Source organism: Thunnus albacares, chromosome 24, assembly GCF_914725855.1.
Source record: "Thunnus albacares chromosome 24, fThuAlb1.1, whole genome shotgun sequence".
Lineage (NCBI taxonomy): Eukaryota > Metazoa > Chordata > Actinopteri > Scombriformes > Scombridae > Thunnus > Thunnus albacares.
Window position 1 is genome coordinate 16676608 of NC_058129.1, and position 15486 is coordinate 16692093.

The 15486-nt window shown below is 39.5% G+C and overlaps 2 protein-coding genes across 3 annotated transcripts in view; one reads left to right on the forward strand and one right to left on the reverse strand.

Moving 5' to 3' along the window:
- Window positions 1-2946: 2946 nt before the first annotated feature.
- Window positions 2947-8584, reverse strand: LOC122976486 (nuclear receptor subfamily 4 group A member 2-like). The gene is made up of 8 exons (XM_044344991.1): window positions 8396-8584; window positions 8237-8291; window positions 7003-7850; window positions 5498-5627; window positions 5220-5374; window positions 4845-5044; window positions 4287-4465; window positions 2947-3777 (listed from the first exon to the last, which is right to left on the reverse strand). The coding sequence occupies exons 3-8, from the start codon at window positions 7843-7845 to the stop codon at window positions 3518-3520; spliced, it is 1767 nt and encodes a 588-aa protein (XP_044200926.1). The 5' UTR covers window positions 7846-7850; window positions 8237-8291; window positions 8396-8584; the 3' UTR covers window positions 2947-3517.
- A 1476-nt stretch (window positions 8585-10060) lies between these two features.
- Window positions 10061-15486, forward strand: part of gpd2 (glycerol-3-phosphate dehydrogenase 2 (mitochondrial)) — a 28370-nt gene continuing 22944 nt past the window's right edge. For both annotated transcript variants that reach the window (XM_044345070.1, XM_044345071.1), the window contains exons 1-2: window positions 10061-10158; window positions 14376-14482. In XM_044345070.1, the coding sequence (XP_044201005.1) occupies window positions 14381-14482 (102 nt within the window). In that variant the 5' untranslated portion in view covers window positions 10061-10158; window positions 14376-14380. The remainder of the gene's footprint in view (window positions 10159-14375; window positions 14483-15486) is intronic.

Here is a 15486-nt window from a genome sequence, read left to right on the forward strand (position 1 = left end):
TGGTCCTTCTGCACATACATGAAGAAATTCTCTCCCAGTGTAACTGTGTGTTCAGACAGAACACAAAGCAAATTTTAGAGGTGGCACCATTGCATATAAAAGCAATAAAAAGACTGGAATTGACACGAAGACCCATCAGCACAAAAAGTGTTTCAACTTGAGTGAAAAAATTGCTCGATCCTGGAGTTTTGTAAATCTGCTTCATAAATGACGAGAGGATCTGAGTGTCTTAGTTCAGTGAGAAGTTGACCTGAACACAAACACACAGACACAGTCGGCGCATCTGTTCTTAAAGTAACAATCTCAAAGATCTCCGTTTCGCTCTCTTTGGCAGCACCTGTGGCGATAAGCAGTAATTGCAGGTGTGTTTTTGGACCTCACTTCCCAGAGATCCAAACAGTGTTGCCTGTGTAACGTCATGCTAGCAGAGACCAGAAAAAACAAATCTGTTGCATTAGCTCCGCCCACCCTCTCTGGTGGACCAATCACTGCTGGGTGAAGGAAAAACGTATCACTAACTGTGCACCGCCTTTGAATTTTTCCCAGGTGTGTCACCACCGACACCCAGTTCATAATACTCCTAATACTGCAAATGCAAGGGCTTTCATCAGTGGGCTCAGTCACCATTTTGCTACCACATTGGGCGATAGATAGTGACTTAACAGACATTTATTTAAATGAAAATCTTCAAGATTATTACTGTAACAAGCTTACAGCTAACGTACAGTTGGTACATCGGCCAAACACAAAAGGTCAAACTTGTGCGAATGAAGCGAAAAAATCATTTCACGTTCTATGAAACACACAGTAAAAGACGATCGACAAAACCCACTTTCCAAACATTAACTAAAGCTAATATGAGGCCTCAGTAGTCTGTTTTTTAGCTCAAAATAGATTCTTTTATGTGGCTCCCCTGAGGCTCAGCAGGAAAACACTTTGGTGGCGGGGGGGCTAACATAACATAACAAACGTCATGTTAGGAAGGGATCCCCCTGTTCGAAATGAGGAATGATTACAGCAACAAATAACTCTTTCAACGTATATATATATGGACATGAAAAATGGAGCAAAAGTACATGAAAGTATTTGGAAACAGCTGTCCACATACTTTTGGCTACATAATGTATCTCAGTACAATTCCTGTGTATCACTATAGAGACTTGGCAGATGTCTGTGGTGCTCAAAAATGACTTTATAGTGACATCATAGACTACTGCTATTTTTATTCACTACTATTCCTATAAGCTATTTCTATAATGATCCTGTATCTGTGGTACCACCTAGTTAGCATTGTGGCTAGCGCTGTAGTTTTGCTATGAAATATCTGATATTGTACACTCTCTACCTGTCAATCACCATCATCATCAGAATAAATTGGACGTTTCTCCGATACCGTTATCGATTCATTTCTATCTCTGCCCACCACGCCGGAGCATTGAACAGCCTCCACTATTGATCTGCAGGCCTATTAAAACCTCCTTGGGAACATCATCCTATTTTTTTTATTTGAGACCTTTTTCAAACCATAAAATCGATTCTTTCTGCCAGATAGAAGAGAAAACATGTCACATTGTTGCAGACAAGCCCGAGGCTGGGTACCAATCAGCTGGGATGATTTCTAATGATTTAATTCCACATCTTTGAATCATATGTTTAAGCTGTTGATGTAAGGATTTGGTTGTTCACAGGGGGCTATAGACTTTTAAAAAGCCAAAATTGATGTTTTTTTCCATTAAGTTAATTTCATTTTTAACCGCACCGGCAGTCTTTTGCCACATGATGATCAGCCGCTCTGGGTTATAGGTTTTATTTACCACAGTAATCAACAGCTCTACAGTATGTTAATCTTTTTCCTGTGTTTGATTTTCCTGATGCAGGTGCTGAAATCAGGACTTTGCTAACAGCAGAAACTGACTTCTTTAATGTCACATCTAACCAAAGGGCGGCAGAAATGTCAGGCTGCCAGTGGCCATAAAACACACTCACACACGCACGTACTATCTTCCTGTTATCATGTTTTACGGAACTATATTTGAAATGTTTTATTGCTTTTTTTTCAATTACTACATACTGACTACAACCTTTGACCTTTGACCTTGCCACACACATACACTTACACACATGCAAATATATAGTTTATGGCTTATCTAATAGCAGGGATTCGTTAATTATACTCTCCAAACTTGGCATTAGTATTGTATGTGATTTAGTGTTGAGGAAATGACAAACTACACAATAAAATTACAAAACAGAAGTCTGGTTTAAGACCTATAAATGATGCCTTACAGAACTCAGCTTACATTTGTATTTTGAATGTTGGTCTGTGTGTTTTCTGGCATCTTGAATCAATTTTCCCTTTGTGAATTTTAAAAATGAGCAAATTTTGAATGAGATTTGTTTGCAGAATTTGTAGCTTTTTGTGGTAATTAGTTGTTGTGTTAGCTGCAGTTACGTCTCTTTAATACAAAAAAATGATGGTTTTATGAAATTACTTGACCTGAAATGTTTACAGACAGCTGTAAAACTATAATAATGGGATAATATAATGTTATAAATAAAAATAAATATATATAATTGAATACAGTTTTATGATAAACTACAGAGAACATAACAAATTTATGAAGAACTTACGTGTTTAGACTTGCATGTAGAGTTATTAATATTTCATTTGACTGTAAAATAATAAACAATCTGTCTTGAAAAAGGTATTCTACGCCAGGAAATAGATAATAGTTCAGATTTTGATTTGAGTTTTGATTGATAGGAATCAGGAAAGAATATTTAGCTACAAATTACAGCATTTTCGAGTCATTGCAGGTCTTCTAAAGAGCTTCCTCAGATTTCCTCTCTTAAAAAAATTTAAATGAAGCTTCCACCACATGAAATCTTAAATAAATCAAAGTCCAGCAGCAATAAAGGTCATTTATTTAATAAAACATGGACAATGACAGTTTAATATCTACTTTGAGAACACAACAAACTATGATAAAGTCTATCGCATATTATATATTAATCACCATATGACTAATATATAGCCTCTATCTTATGAAGAACCTAAACATGATGCGACACACTCGTCTCGTATAAAAACAGTCTCTTCACAGGCTGATAACAACAAGCTCACTTACAGGCAGTCAGGCAGTCCAAATCTCGTTGTAAAAGTGTAATGAAATAAAAATTCAAATTGTTAAGAGTATTAATAAATTTTTCTGTTCTCGCAGACGTTGAAATTGGTCATTTTAATCCTCGCATGACCCACATAAGGGAGAAAAAAGAATCATCATGCTTCAGTTTCTTTAAATTACAGGTAAGTGGTCACATTTCTTGAAATAGATTGCACATGTTTGGAGGAAAATGTGATTTGACGACTCAATATTAGATTTAAAAATGTTTTTTATGCAGTGCACAAAGCTCAAACTGTCAGGAATGAATGTTGGGATTAAAGCAAAAGTAGTCTAACAATGCAATTTCTTGAAAAAACACAGAAAAACGCTCCCATATGTGTTCTCTCATGTCTCTAAAATGGCAACGTGTCGAGGAATAACTTATCTATTATTGCAGGCGGCGGCACCAAATCCTCCAGCTTCAAATAAAAAATCCTCTGCAGGCCTTGGATGCACAGAGTGCGAAGTTCAGGCAGCTTTTCCAAAAGTCTGGACAAATGGTTGGACCAACAGTTTGAGCCTCTGTCGGCACACATCCTGCCGTCCTTCAAGCACTTGACGATGTTGCTCTGCAGCTCCTCCACTTTCTTGGGCTCCTTCAGTCCGTGCCGCTCTGCAGGTCCATAAGGGAGAGTTCAAAAACACATATTAGATAGTTTATAATGTAAAATAACCTTTAATGAGACATTGGAATCTTTAATTATCTACAAACTTGTGGAAAATATGCTGCTGGTTTGAGATATTTCTTTTATCCAAAGATATAACTTCTGACAGCAAAAACCCCACGAAAATAATTTCTATTTGGGATTAAATTATATCATTACAATCAGTTCTGATGTGTCTTACGACCCATAAATGCCACGTGATTCAAGGCAAGAAAAGTTATTTTTTCTAGGTTAAAGCTGCACCTCTCCGCATAATTGGATTTCTAACATAAAAACACAAATATGTAAGTTTGGGCTACTTCTTCAGATGATCATTTCTTTTAATATTCCAGACAAAAAAAGACAATAACTGTGGGACAAATCCAATTTCCAAAGCAAGAAAAAAAAGCTCAGGCTAGAGCACTCGAATGCAACATTTAAATAAATCATGAGGTGTGAGCATCAAGCAGCGTCTCACCGGTGACCAGGGCGAGGGTGCATATGCAGGAGAAGGTGGAGACGTCCAGATTCATCCTCTGCAGATTGGCTGAGAACTCTACGATGCTGTCGATCCACTCCCCAAAACCCCGCAGGCACTGGAGCCGGTGCCACACCGACCCATCGCAGAAGATCAGCTTCCCTTCCTCCGGGTTGGACCTGAAACATTATGACAACTTGTACTAAAAGTAAAAAAAAACTGAACGGTACAAGTGGATATAACCTACCTAGTTACACTTTTACGTCATATTGCCTCTGCTTCCATTATCAGACACCTTCATATTCCAAAACAGGGGTGCAGTTAGACATTTTAGACTCTTCACTGCATTTATCCACCCTGCTAAAATTTTTATGAACCCTCTCCAGCTTTAAATCACACTTCCTGTAACATAAGAGTTATAAAAACTGATCTAGTCCTCTATACTCCTTTGTTGTGTGTACTGACTCTTGCATTAACAAAAACATTTGCATATTCTTGCAAAAATTCCATGTCAGAATGGAAGTCCCCCATGTGTCGGATGACCGCTCCATTGTTTACCTGTACGACAGTCGCAAAACAAAGAGCTCCAGGAAAGCAGAGTAGAACAGGAGGTCTTGGTCGTGCTTGGGCAGGGAGGTAAAGCCCGGGATCTTCTGCGCCCAACCTCGAATCACCTCCATCGATCTGGTCAAGAGGTCATAAAACTGCCGCACATGTTGAGCATCATCTCCCAGCGGGCTTTCAGGACTCTCTTTGAACTACAGGAGTCAAGTAGGGAAGATACCGTGAATACTGGATTTTACATAAACTTGTTTGAGGATAATGATACTTAAAGTCAATCAAGACTGTAAAGCAACAGCATCAGCATGAAATGAATGCTGAGTAATCCAATAAGTGGATTAATTCTTGAGTAATGATGCCAACAATGCTTACTTTGGCGTAATCAAGGCGAGAGGGCGAAGGGTTCGACTCCACGTGTGCCCTGATGAGGGCGCTGAGGGTGCTGACAGGCGAGGACGAGTCCGGAAGAGCTTTGGGTTTAGATGGCAGGCGACCCCTTCGACCTTTCAGACCGTCTGTCCTCACCACTGCAGAGCACGAAGAGAAACAGGAGATGTGTGTAAATACAGAACAGATGATTTCTCCTTGATGTATGAGGATTATATCACATGATTTAAGAAAACCAGTTTGCAGCACAGACTGGATCTTACCTTCTTTGACCATTCCCACTGCAAGGCACTTCTGGAAGCGACAATATTGGCATCGGTTCCTCCTGCGTTTGTCCACAGGGCAGTTTTTGGCAGCCAAACACACGTATTTGGCATTTTTTTGCACTGTACGCTGGAGATAGAAAAAGATTTTGTCAGTGTACAAAGTTAGAAAAATATAATGACATGAGGCACTTCATGAGAAATTGGGTTGTAATTGATGCTTATTGGGTTGAGATGATACATAATAGTTACATTGGATGACATGAGTTCAAGTTCAGTTTGGAATCTCATTCCCATCATCTCCTCTTTACTATTTAATACTATAAATATAGAAAAACACAAAGTTCTTCAAGGATTCTTTGGTTACAGTTTGACTTAAAAAGCCCTCAGGTAACATGTTGTAGTGGTGTTTCTGAAATGTTCTTATATCCTGAAATGCTATAAAACCTCAAAATGGGTTCCACTGTGTAACAAACCCAAATTACACCATAAGAATTATAAATCAGAGAACCTTTTCTGGACATTTTCATTGCTGCACTTTGGTAGCAGCTTACCAAGCATCTTGAAAGACAATTAAACCACATTATTGTTCTCTGTGGTACCAACATCATGATGTTGAAATGCTGTGAAAGTGTTCATATGGTTTCCATCTGCTAAACAGAACCTTTTTGGAAGATTTTTAAAGCGCGATAAGAGATCTGCAATGGTGCATATCAAAGAAAACAGCAAGAAGTATCACAAAGAACAGTGACATAAGCATAACGCCATTGAGAAACCCCCTTGAATGGTTCTTTGAAAACTGTTCAATATAAAGAACCTTTTTTGTTAGTTTCTACGGAGCCATTTTTAATGAGAGGAAAGTAAAAAGCCTCAAATGGTCCTTTGAAAATTAACAGCAGCACTCTTGCTCCTGTGGGCCATCTGAGGCAGTGTAAGGCATTCAGCAGGCGGACAGGGCAGTCTGGGTAAATACAGGGTCGTGGTCATTCATAATTTGGAGAATCGCCCCCGGGAATCTCCTTCAGAGAGAAGAAGGGGGAGGTTTTTATTCATGGCACGTTAGTGGTCATTTTCATACAGGACATTTGCCCCTAAAACGCGTGTGTCAAGAGATCAAAACGTGCATCTGAAGCACAAAGACCAATTTAGGAGGGCAGTCAGGCTTCCCAGTGGGATTTTTACATTATAGCCTATTATCCGAAATTAGAGTTTAATTATGCGGCAGTGTGGCCATGTAGTCTTTTCTGTATGTACAGAGAAAATGTGATATCCATGTTAACAAGTCTGGTATTTTATTCTTTAGTATGAGACACATTATTTTAAAGGATTGTTTCATCTTTTTGACAGAAATGTTCACTTTTCAGCGCTGCCTTACACCTGTATTACCCCATTTCAACTTTTCAGTGTAATAAAGGTTCCTACAAGCATTTCAACTGCCTGCAAATTTCTCCATATAGCATTTTTTTTTCATGAAGCTTTAAAATGAAGTTGCACTGAGAACAAACCTTGAAAAATCCCTTGCAGCCTTCGCAGGTGCGCACCCCGTAGTGCTGGCAGGCTGCGTTATCCCCGCACACCGCGCACAGCCCCTCCGCGCTCAGCGGTCCTCGACTGGGGCCCGAAGGACTCTGATAGTCCTTAAAGTGGTGGCTGTGGGCGAGCTGGAAAGGGTGAGGAAATCCTACACCAGGCTGCTTTCCGAGACCAGTGCAGCCCAAAACCCCGGGGCTGTCCAGCGGCTGGTGCGCACTGGCCGCGTCCAGGTTCATGGACACATGGAGAGATCCGTCAAATTTCATTTGGCAGGTGGACAAGCTCTGGCTGCCGTGTTGCGCGTGTTTGAGAGAAAACAGTGAGAATCTAGATAATGTGTTTTTCCTGTGCGCTGCCGCCAAATAGTCTTGACGGAAACTGTACAGAGAGCCGGAGTCTTCCCATATGTGTCCCGGTGGAGTTTGGAAGTTGGATGTGTGTGGCGACGGAGACCGGTAATAATAAACTGAGCCCGGAGAGGAGAGCAGCTCGTCTGATTGGTGCGGATGATGCTGATTCGGCTGATACCGCGGACATCCGTGAACATCCTCCACCTTGACGCACGGAAGCTCCCCCTGAACCGGCATTTGGAAGAGACATGTAGGCTTAACGTCGTAGCCGGAGCTGTAGGTGTCCGTTAAAGGGCCAAAACTGGGACCCGACGAGGCTGCTGATATTTCATTGTTGGTAAGGTCCATGCTAAACTTGACAAACTCCGGGGTGAGGAAGTCGCAGCTGCGCTCTCCGACGGCGCTCTGTGAGGCCGGGCTGGCTCCTTGTGGAGAGGAGCCGCACTGGGTCTGGACGCACGGCATGGTCACTGCAAACATGAATATAATTCAGTCAGCCCAGAATGATATACGGGTTATTTGGCAAAATTGAATATTGCGCATGAAAGTGCAAGACTTCAGTCTATTACTGTAAGCTATTTTAAATGTTAGTCCCCCTTATGTTATACAATTTCAAAATAGGCAGATATGATGAGATAATATTATATTTTTAAAGGTTTTCTTCATAATTCTCCTGATTATTATTCATAAAAAGTACACTGGAAACAAGTTGCGCAACCGTCACACAGAAATGGTCACTTGTTGAAAGAGAAATACAACTTCAAGACTTTTTAAATTAGACTTAAACGACTTGAACATTTTTTGCACTATGCAGAACAACATGTGGATGCATACAGACCAGAATTTAAGCTACTACCTTAAGGCAAGTTGTCTTGTTTTCCAAAGCGTTGTGTTGTCCTGTTATTTGCCTGCTATGAAACAAAAAATCATTAGAGTATGACTTGCGGGCATTACACTAACATACAGCCATTGCTTTCTTCATGAATCAGTAGAGAAAAAGTCGAATATGCAATACCTTAGACCTCCATCCAGTGCAAGAGAACAGTAGTAAGTAATCCCATTTCTGCTGCAGTATTGCAGTGTATCTATTACAGCTTTGCTGTTACCAGAAATGTCCATTCGCTGTCTGGAGAGCAAAGGAAATGACTGTTCACTTCTCCCACTCTTGGCTTACAGACTGACTGCCAGTGACACCGACAATGTGCTTTTGTTTACGTGGTGCGCACCCGTGTGCCAAACCCTATTACGCACAAGCCACAGAGGGGTGGAGTGGTGTGAGTGTGTCTCTCTCTTTGTGTGTGTGTGAGTGTGTGTGTGTGGGTACAGAAAGTGGTGCATGTTATTTGGAAATAATGCTCGTGGCCCACTTTCTTGCAGTTCTCCTCATGTGTAAGCTATTTTATTGCGATTGGATAAACTATCAAACATGTGGCCGTAAGACGATGCATGTGTATGCTGGTATTGTTAGGAAATAACATTAAAAGTGGAATTATTTACTGATAATGGGCATCTTCAACAGCTTTTATTTAATCTTGTCTCCTATGACTTGAAATGTCAGTCTAATTATATGTCGTGGGTTTTATTTCTCTCCAGGCCTCCTGCGCTGAAAGACGTAGAAAACGACAGCTGGTGGCATTTCTCCCTCTTGATTAATATCCTGCAGGAGACGGATGGAGGGGAGACTGGTGTTTATATTACAAGTACAGCTGCAAGGATTGGTCGATTAATCGATTAGTAGAGGGACAGAAAAATAATTGACAACTATTTTGATCATTGAATCATCATTTTTGTAGTTTTTTAAAAGCAAAAATGCCAAAGATGAGCTAGTTTCAAGTTCTCAAATGTCATGATCAATGCTTTTCTTTGTCGTATGTGCTGGTAAGCTAAATATTTTTGGGTTTTTGACATTTTAGGATGTCATATTGGGCTGTTGGAAACTATTGCGGATATTTTCCGTTATTTTCTGACATTTTATAGACAAAATGAATCGATTCATCGAGAAAATAATTAGTAGATAAAAAGCTAATGAAATTAACTGTTAGTTGCAGCACACTCACAAGATGGCATCAAATGTCTGGTCAAATTTGTAATCTTCATGCTTTGATCCGCAGGTCCTTCCTCCCTGCTGCTGTCAGACTTTACAATCAACACTGCTCCCTGTAGACTACACACACCAAAACTGAATTCACTCATGTGCAATATCAATGTATGTAATGTATACTAAACCGTGCAATGTCTGTTTACTTATTTATTATATCTTGCTTTTTTTTTACTGATGCTCTTTTCTATTGCACTATACCCCTTGCTGCTGTAACACTACAAATTACCCCACTGTGGGATTAATAAAGTATTCTTATTATCTCTCTTATGTGATAATTCCTGATTTAAATGACACATTTAGAAAATTTAAGACAATTTTATTGAGGCAAACATTTGTCTTCTGCTTCTTTTCGTCAATTAGAAAGCTGATTTTGTAGGGAAAAAAACATGTTTATATTACTTATATACAGTAACTGTCCTGCAGGAAAAGGATGGAGATCTATGTATGGCTCTGTTTACGTCAACATCTTAGCACCGCCTCCGCTCGAACGCGATTGGATGAGCGTAGCTAGGTGCTGCGTTCCGATTGGCTCTTCGCGCCGTCGCTCAACGCCGCTCAGTTTCCTGGTTGTAGCTGCTGTCAAACACAGGCTCCGGCTTGGATAACAACCGATGTCCTCAGTCGCCGCCCTGCATCGCCCCGAGCGAGCTTTATTCAACCGCAAAACAAGAAAGCCTGTAAGTGGGAATGTCTGTTGTATCACCCGGTGTTTTTATAACATTAAAATAAAATCTGTCGTACGAGTTGTTAACCCTGTGTGTGTCGGCAGAGAGCCAAAAAGGCAGAGTAACATCTGCGAGTTTTTCTTTGCTAGTCATTGCACGACAGTGAAAAAACAATCTCTTCTCGTCAGCTGTCAAAGCTAAAGACATGTCAGAATAATGTGTGTATTGTGGTTATTTAAAACCGTAAAAAAAAATAGGGGGGAAACACTCCTGTAACGCTAGCCCTTCCCGTCAAGGTGTAGGTGTTTTTAAAGAGCTTATTCGTGACCGTTAAGACGAAGCTTGCTGTCGGTTTTCCTCGAAAGACCTGAAGAGCTGACATTTTAATCCACAGCAAGATGTCAGTTAGACGCTGACTTTCTCTTGTGTAGTAATACACAGCGGAGTATTACAGGTATTGCAGCTACCTGGCATCATATATCACTGCCTGTTAAACGCCACCCGGTTATGTGTCGATACAGACAGGACTGATGGATATAATCTAGAAAAACATAGCTAAAAAAAACAGAAAAAATGAGCCATGTGTTTCTTCAAAAAGCAGCCCACATTGTAGACAGGAAGCTCCCTCCTGTGCTGACTCATAATGAGTATGTAGGGCGGTCTGAGTCATTTCCCAAAAGTGTGAATTTGAGGAGATCAGCATGAGGACAGAAATGGTTAAATTTCCAGGTTGTGTCACTCATCTATTAGTGCTTCAATTTCACTTCCAGCGTGTGGTTCAGCTGGCTAAACTACACCCTCCTGTCACCAGGTTTCCTCAGGGCTAATTATTGTCACATTTGGCCTTTTTATTCTTCAGTAATGAGCAGTCTGTGTAAGGGTGTGAAAGCATGTGGTACACCACTCAGTAGGATTTGGTAATATTGAGCTTTGAAGGCCAATACACAAAGAAGTGTGCTAAATATGATACCTGGGCATCCCAAATATATTATTATTTCAGTACCATACTTTGTTTCATTCAATATAAGCAAAAAGTTCTCTAAATGTTAAATATTGTCTTCGCTTAAATAACATAGTCTAGAACCAGAGCTTTCTATCAAAAGTGAAAGTTGGCATCAAATTTCTGCTCAAATCTGTAATCTTGTCTATTTATGCTTTGATCTGATGTTTCCTGACACATTTAGCAGATTTAAGACTATTTTACTGAGGCAAACATTTGCTATTTGAGAACTTCTGCTTCTTTTCGTCAATGAAAAAAGCTGATTTTGCAGGAAAAACATGTGTATGTGACCTATGACCTTTAATTAAGGAATTGAGAAAAGTATATCAGTTCTAAAACTCAGGAAGACAACATGGCAACATTTTGATTGAAATTGGGAACTATCCAATGAAACAAGATTACAAATATGACCAGACACTTGGTGCTTGACTTCTCATGTGTTAGTTTCAGACATTTCTTGCTGATAGTTTCTATTTCAGGTTTTTTATTGTTGTCAGTGTTGAACATGTAGACCAGCTCTTCAAGAAGCCCTCTGTCCCAATAATATTCAGTAAGGGCTATAATTATATTTCAGTCATATGGTCATACTGTACCTCACAGCTTTACCATCCAACATACGCAGCTGTGGTGTGACAGTTTACACCGTACAGTTTCAGTTCTCTGGAGACTCTGTCCTAACGTCTTTATTACAGGCAATAAAAGACTATTTCCTTAAAGCACAGTACACATGTTCTTTTGGACAGGCTCCTGTAAACGTTTATGTTGTTATTTGAAAGTTGTATTAAATACTCCCATAAGAAACCATAAAAATCCCAGTTTCTTATTTGGTGAAAAGTTGTCAGTAAAAATACAACATTGACTTTTGGTGCTCATATTGGCCAAGACAATGGTACACTACTTGTGATAGGTCATTTGTTTCACCAAACTGGTTATTGGCATTTGTGCCATCTGTAGCTGTGTTTTATTAAAATGCATTAGAATCTGCTGCGGCTTACGCCACTCCCTGGAAACCTTTATTCAAAGTAGGTTACAGTGGGAATGCAAATGCTTTTTTGGGCTGCCCCTGGTGGGAATTGAGGCCTTTGCCCTGCCAGGCAGAGCTGGTATCATGTTCTGCTCGTTAGGCCGGACCCTGATGGAATATGGAAGCACTATCCCAACAGTCTCTTATTAATGAACTGGACAATATAGTCATTTTAGTGCTTTATTTTTAATTTCCAATTGGCCAATCTGTAAATGGGTTGTTTTTAAAGTTCTTTGGTCTGTTTTCAGTCATTTTCTTGATTTTTAGATGAGCCTTTTCTATTTAGCCATACTTGGAAACGTCTGCGACAAGTGAATCGGTGTTTTAAATAGAGCTGAAACAATTAGTCAATTGAGAAAAACATAATCAGCCAAATATTTTGATAATTGATTAATTGTTAAAGTAATTTTTCAAGCTAAACTACCAAACATTTCCTGGTTTAACCTTCTTAATTGTGGAGATATCCTACCTTTATTTGTCTTATGTGATAGTAAACTGAATATTTGAGTGTTAATTGGTCTAAACAACCATTTTGAAGATGTTAACTTCGAAGCTGTGACTTTTTAATGGGCATTTCCACTATTTACTACCATTTTATAGAGCTAACGATTAATTGAGGCTGTAATCAGTGGATTAATCAAGAAAGAAAATAATCATTAGTTGTAGCCTTAGATTCAAGCAAGTAGAATTACACTATATAGTCAAAATGAAATGTTGTGGACACTTGAGCAGTTCACCCATAGGGGATTATCACAGCAGAAAAAGGGGCCATCCCCAGATCAAAAGTAAACAAATGTATGTGGAGAGGGGGTGTCCACATACTTTCGGCCGTATACTGTGTCTCAACTCTCAATTGTTTAAAGTAAAATGTGATTTTAGAGCTGTTGTTTACTGAACAAGTCTCTACTAAATGACTTGTTGGTACATTTTTGGCAGTGCAGGTGCTTGTAAAAGCAACTGTGGTCATTATAGTAAAATTATGGGACTGGGCTGCATCTGTAGAGAGCATGTTTAATATGATATTACCATGAGGCTTTACTTATTTAGGAAAGTGTGTGTAATAAAAAAGTTTTCTTTATTTTACTACGAATCCAAAACACAATAACTACAGATTTGGTCTGAATTTAGACCAGACTTTTTTTAACATTTGTTTTACCATATAAAAATGATTATACCCTAGAAAGGCATAATCTTTGAAACAAAAAACCAAATGTAAAATTTTCAGGAACTACAAAACATACTGCACTCAAGCTAGCTCAGGGTAGCCGGAGGGTAGTGACAGTTACCTGTAGTTTTAAAAATGCAATTATTAATGATGCTAAAACATCTTAATAATTGAGTTTGTATTGTCACTTAAATAAGGCAGTAGATAAATCAAACATAATGAGGAAAAAAGCAACACCTGTCCTGCTAAGCTAACTAGCCTAGCTTAGATCCAAACAGAGAGTGCAGTATCTGATTTTATGACTTTTTTCCGTTTTGTTGGGGAGGTTAAGATTTTAAAAAGCTGTCACACCTTCAAACTTCAAAACATTTTTTCTAAATATCTGCATAAATAGTGACTTTATATTAGAATTTGCATGCATTGCACAGAACTGTTAATTATCAAATCACAGTGAAGGAAACGTGTGTTAACGCCGGATAGTCGGACAAACATAATGATTTTGCAAAAGGTGGAACTAACAGTCATTTTTTATAATTGATTAATGTGTCAATTTTTTTTTCCAATGCAAATCAATATGTCTGATCATGTTTTAAATGTCAAGAATAATGACAAACACCCATCAGGAGTTATCAGAGCTGAATGTAGTGTCCTCCAAGTGATTACTGAGTCTAACCAACAGTTAAGTCAGCATTAGTGATACTGGAGCAAGCAAATACCTTTCAAATGACTAAAATCAGTAATATATTATCTGAATTATCAACCAAGTTTGAATAAGCACAGGAACAGTTTACTTTTGAGAAATTTATCAGGGTAAATTTGACATAAACACACACCAGCATACTCTTACAGCATTCCTCAGACTCTTTCCACGTCTTCTCCACGTGAACTTTTTGTCTTGTTGTGTCTTCTTTTTTGGATCCTCCCTCCTCCCCTCCCTGAGGCTTGCATGCCTCCTTCACATGATACCCTGTCATGTCAAAAGCCTCGTAAACCCTGGTGTCCCGGCTCTGTCTCCTGACTGCACTTTACTTTCTCCGCAGGGCCAATGGCGTTCAGGAAGGCTCTGAAACGGACGGCGATCATAGGCGGCGGGGCGGTTGCCACAGTTTTTGGCCTGTCGCAGCTAGTTGAGTACAGGAAGGCGAAGGTAAGCTGATGAGAGACGATGTCCCCTCTCTGTTTGAGCTGCTAAACCAAATATTTCCTTTGTTTCTTGTTGCATGATTACAGTTTGCAAGAACTCCAGTTTTGCATAATTGTAAGAGAGAGAATTGTTTGACTGAAGGCATATTTTCTTAGACTTCTAAATGTCAGTATTTTGTACCCTTAACCATAATGCCTTCTGCATTTGTATATTGCATATTTGAGAGTATATATTTGCCTAAAGAAAAGGTGTACTTAGCAGGGAGGGACTGCCTTTCAGGGCAAGTCCTATCTAGATTTTGGAATGTGTTTGCTTTTGTCTCGATGCAGGCACCGGATCCTGACCTGCACGGCAGTTATTATATACAGTTATGAACATATTTTGCTGTACTGTCACGTTTGTGCATTGTTGTTTAAACTCTTACGGAACTGATCACCTCTAGGGTTTTCCCTCTTTCTGATCCTGTACAGTGTTCACTTGCTACAACTACTGTCATGACAAGATGACTATGTAATAAAATGTAATAGGTCAATCAAGGACAGCTTGTTCCATTAGCTCTGTGAGGTGCAGCGGTTTTACTATTCAGCCTTTTAGAATTAACTAATAAAGTTAAATGTTGTCAGCAGAGGTTTTTGACCCTCCTCCTCCCCCATTTTGACTTCCAGGAAGTCTAAGGGGAGAGGTAGCACCTCTTACGGTTGCCTTGGTAACACAGCTATACATCACCCAGCTCCTGGCCCAATTTATTTTAGTTTGAGTATTGAAAAAACTGTGTTGGGAACTCCTAGTTCTGACACATAAACCCCCAAACTCTCAATTCTGTAGACTACAGACTCCAAATAATGTCTAGTCACTGGTCAGTCCAGACGGACGACAACAAACACTTGAGGAATTCAGGTGCTTAGAGAACAAAAGGCAGGAGCACTGCTGGCGTTACCGTCTCACCTCCAAACTCGAATCATTTCCATGAATGCTTAAGTAACCATGTGACCTGGCTTCATTTAAGA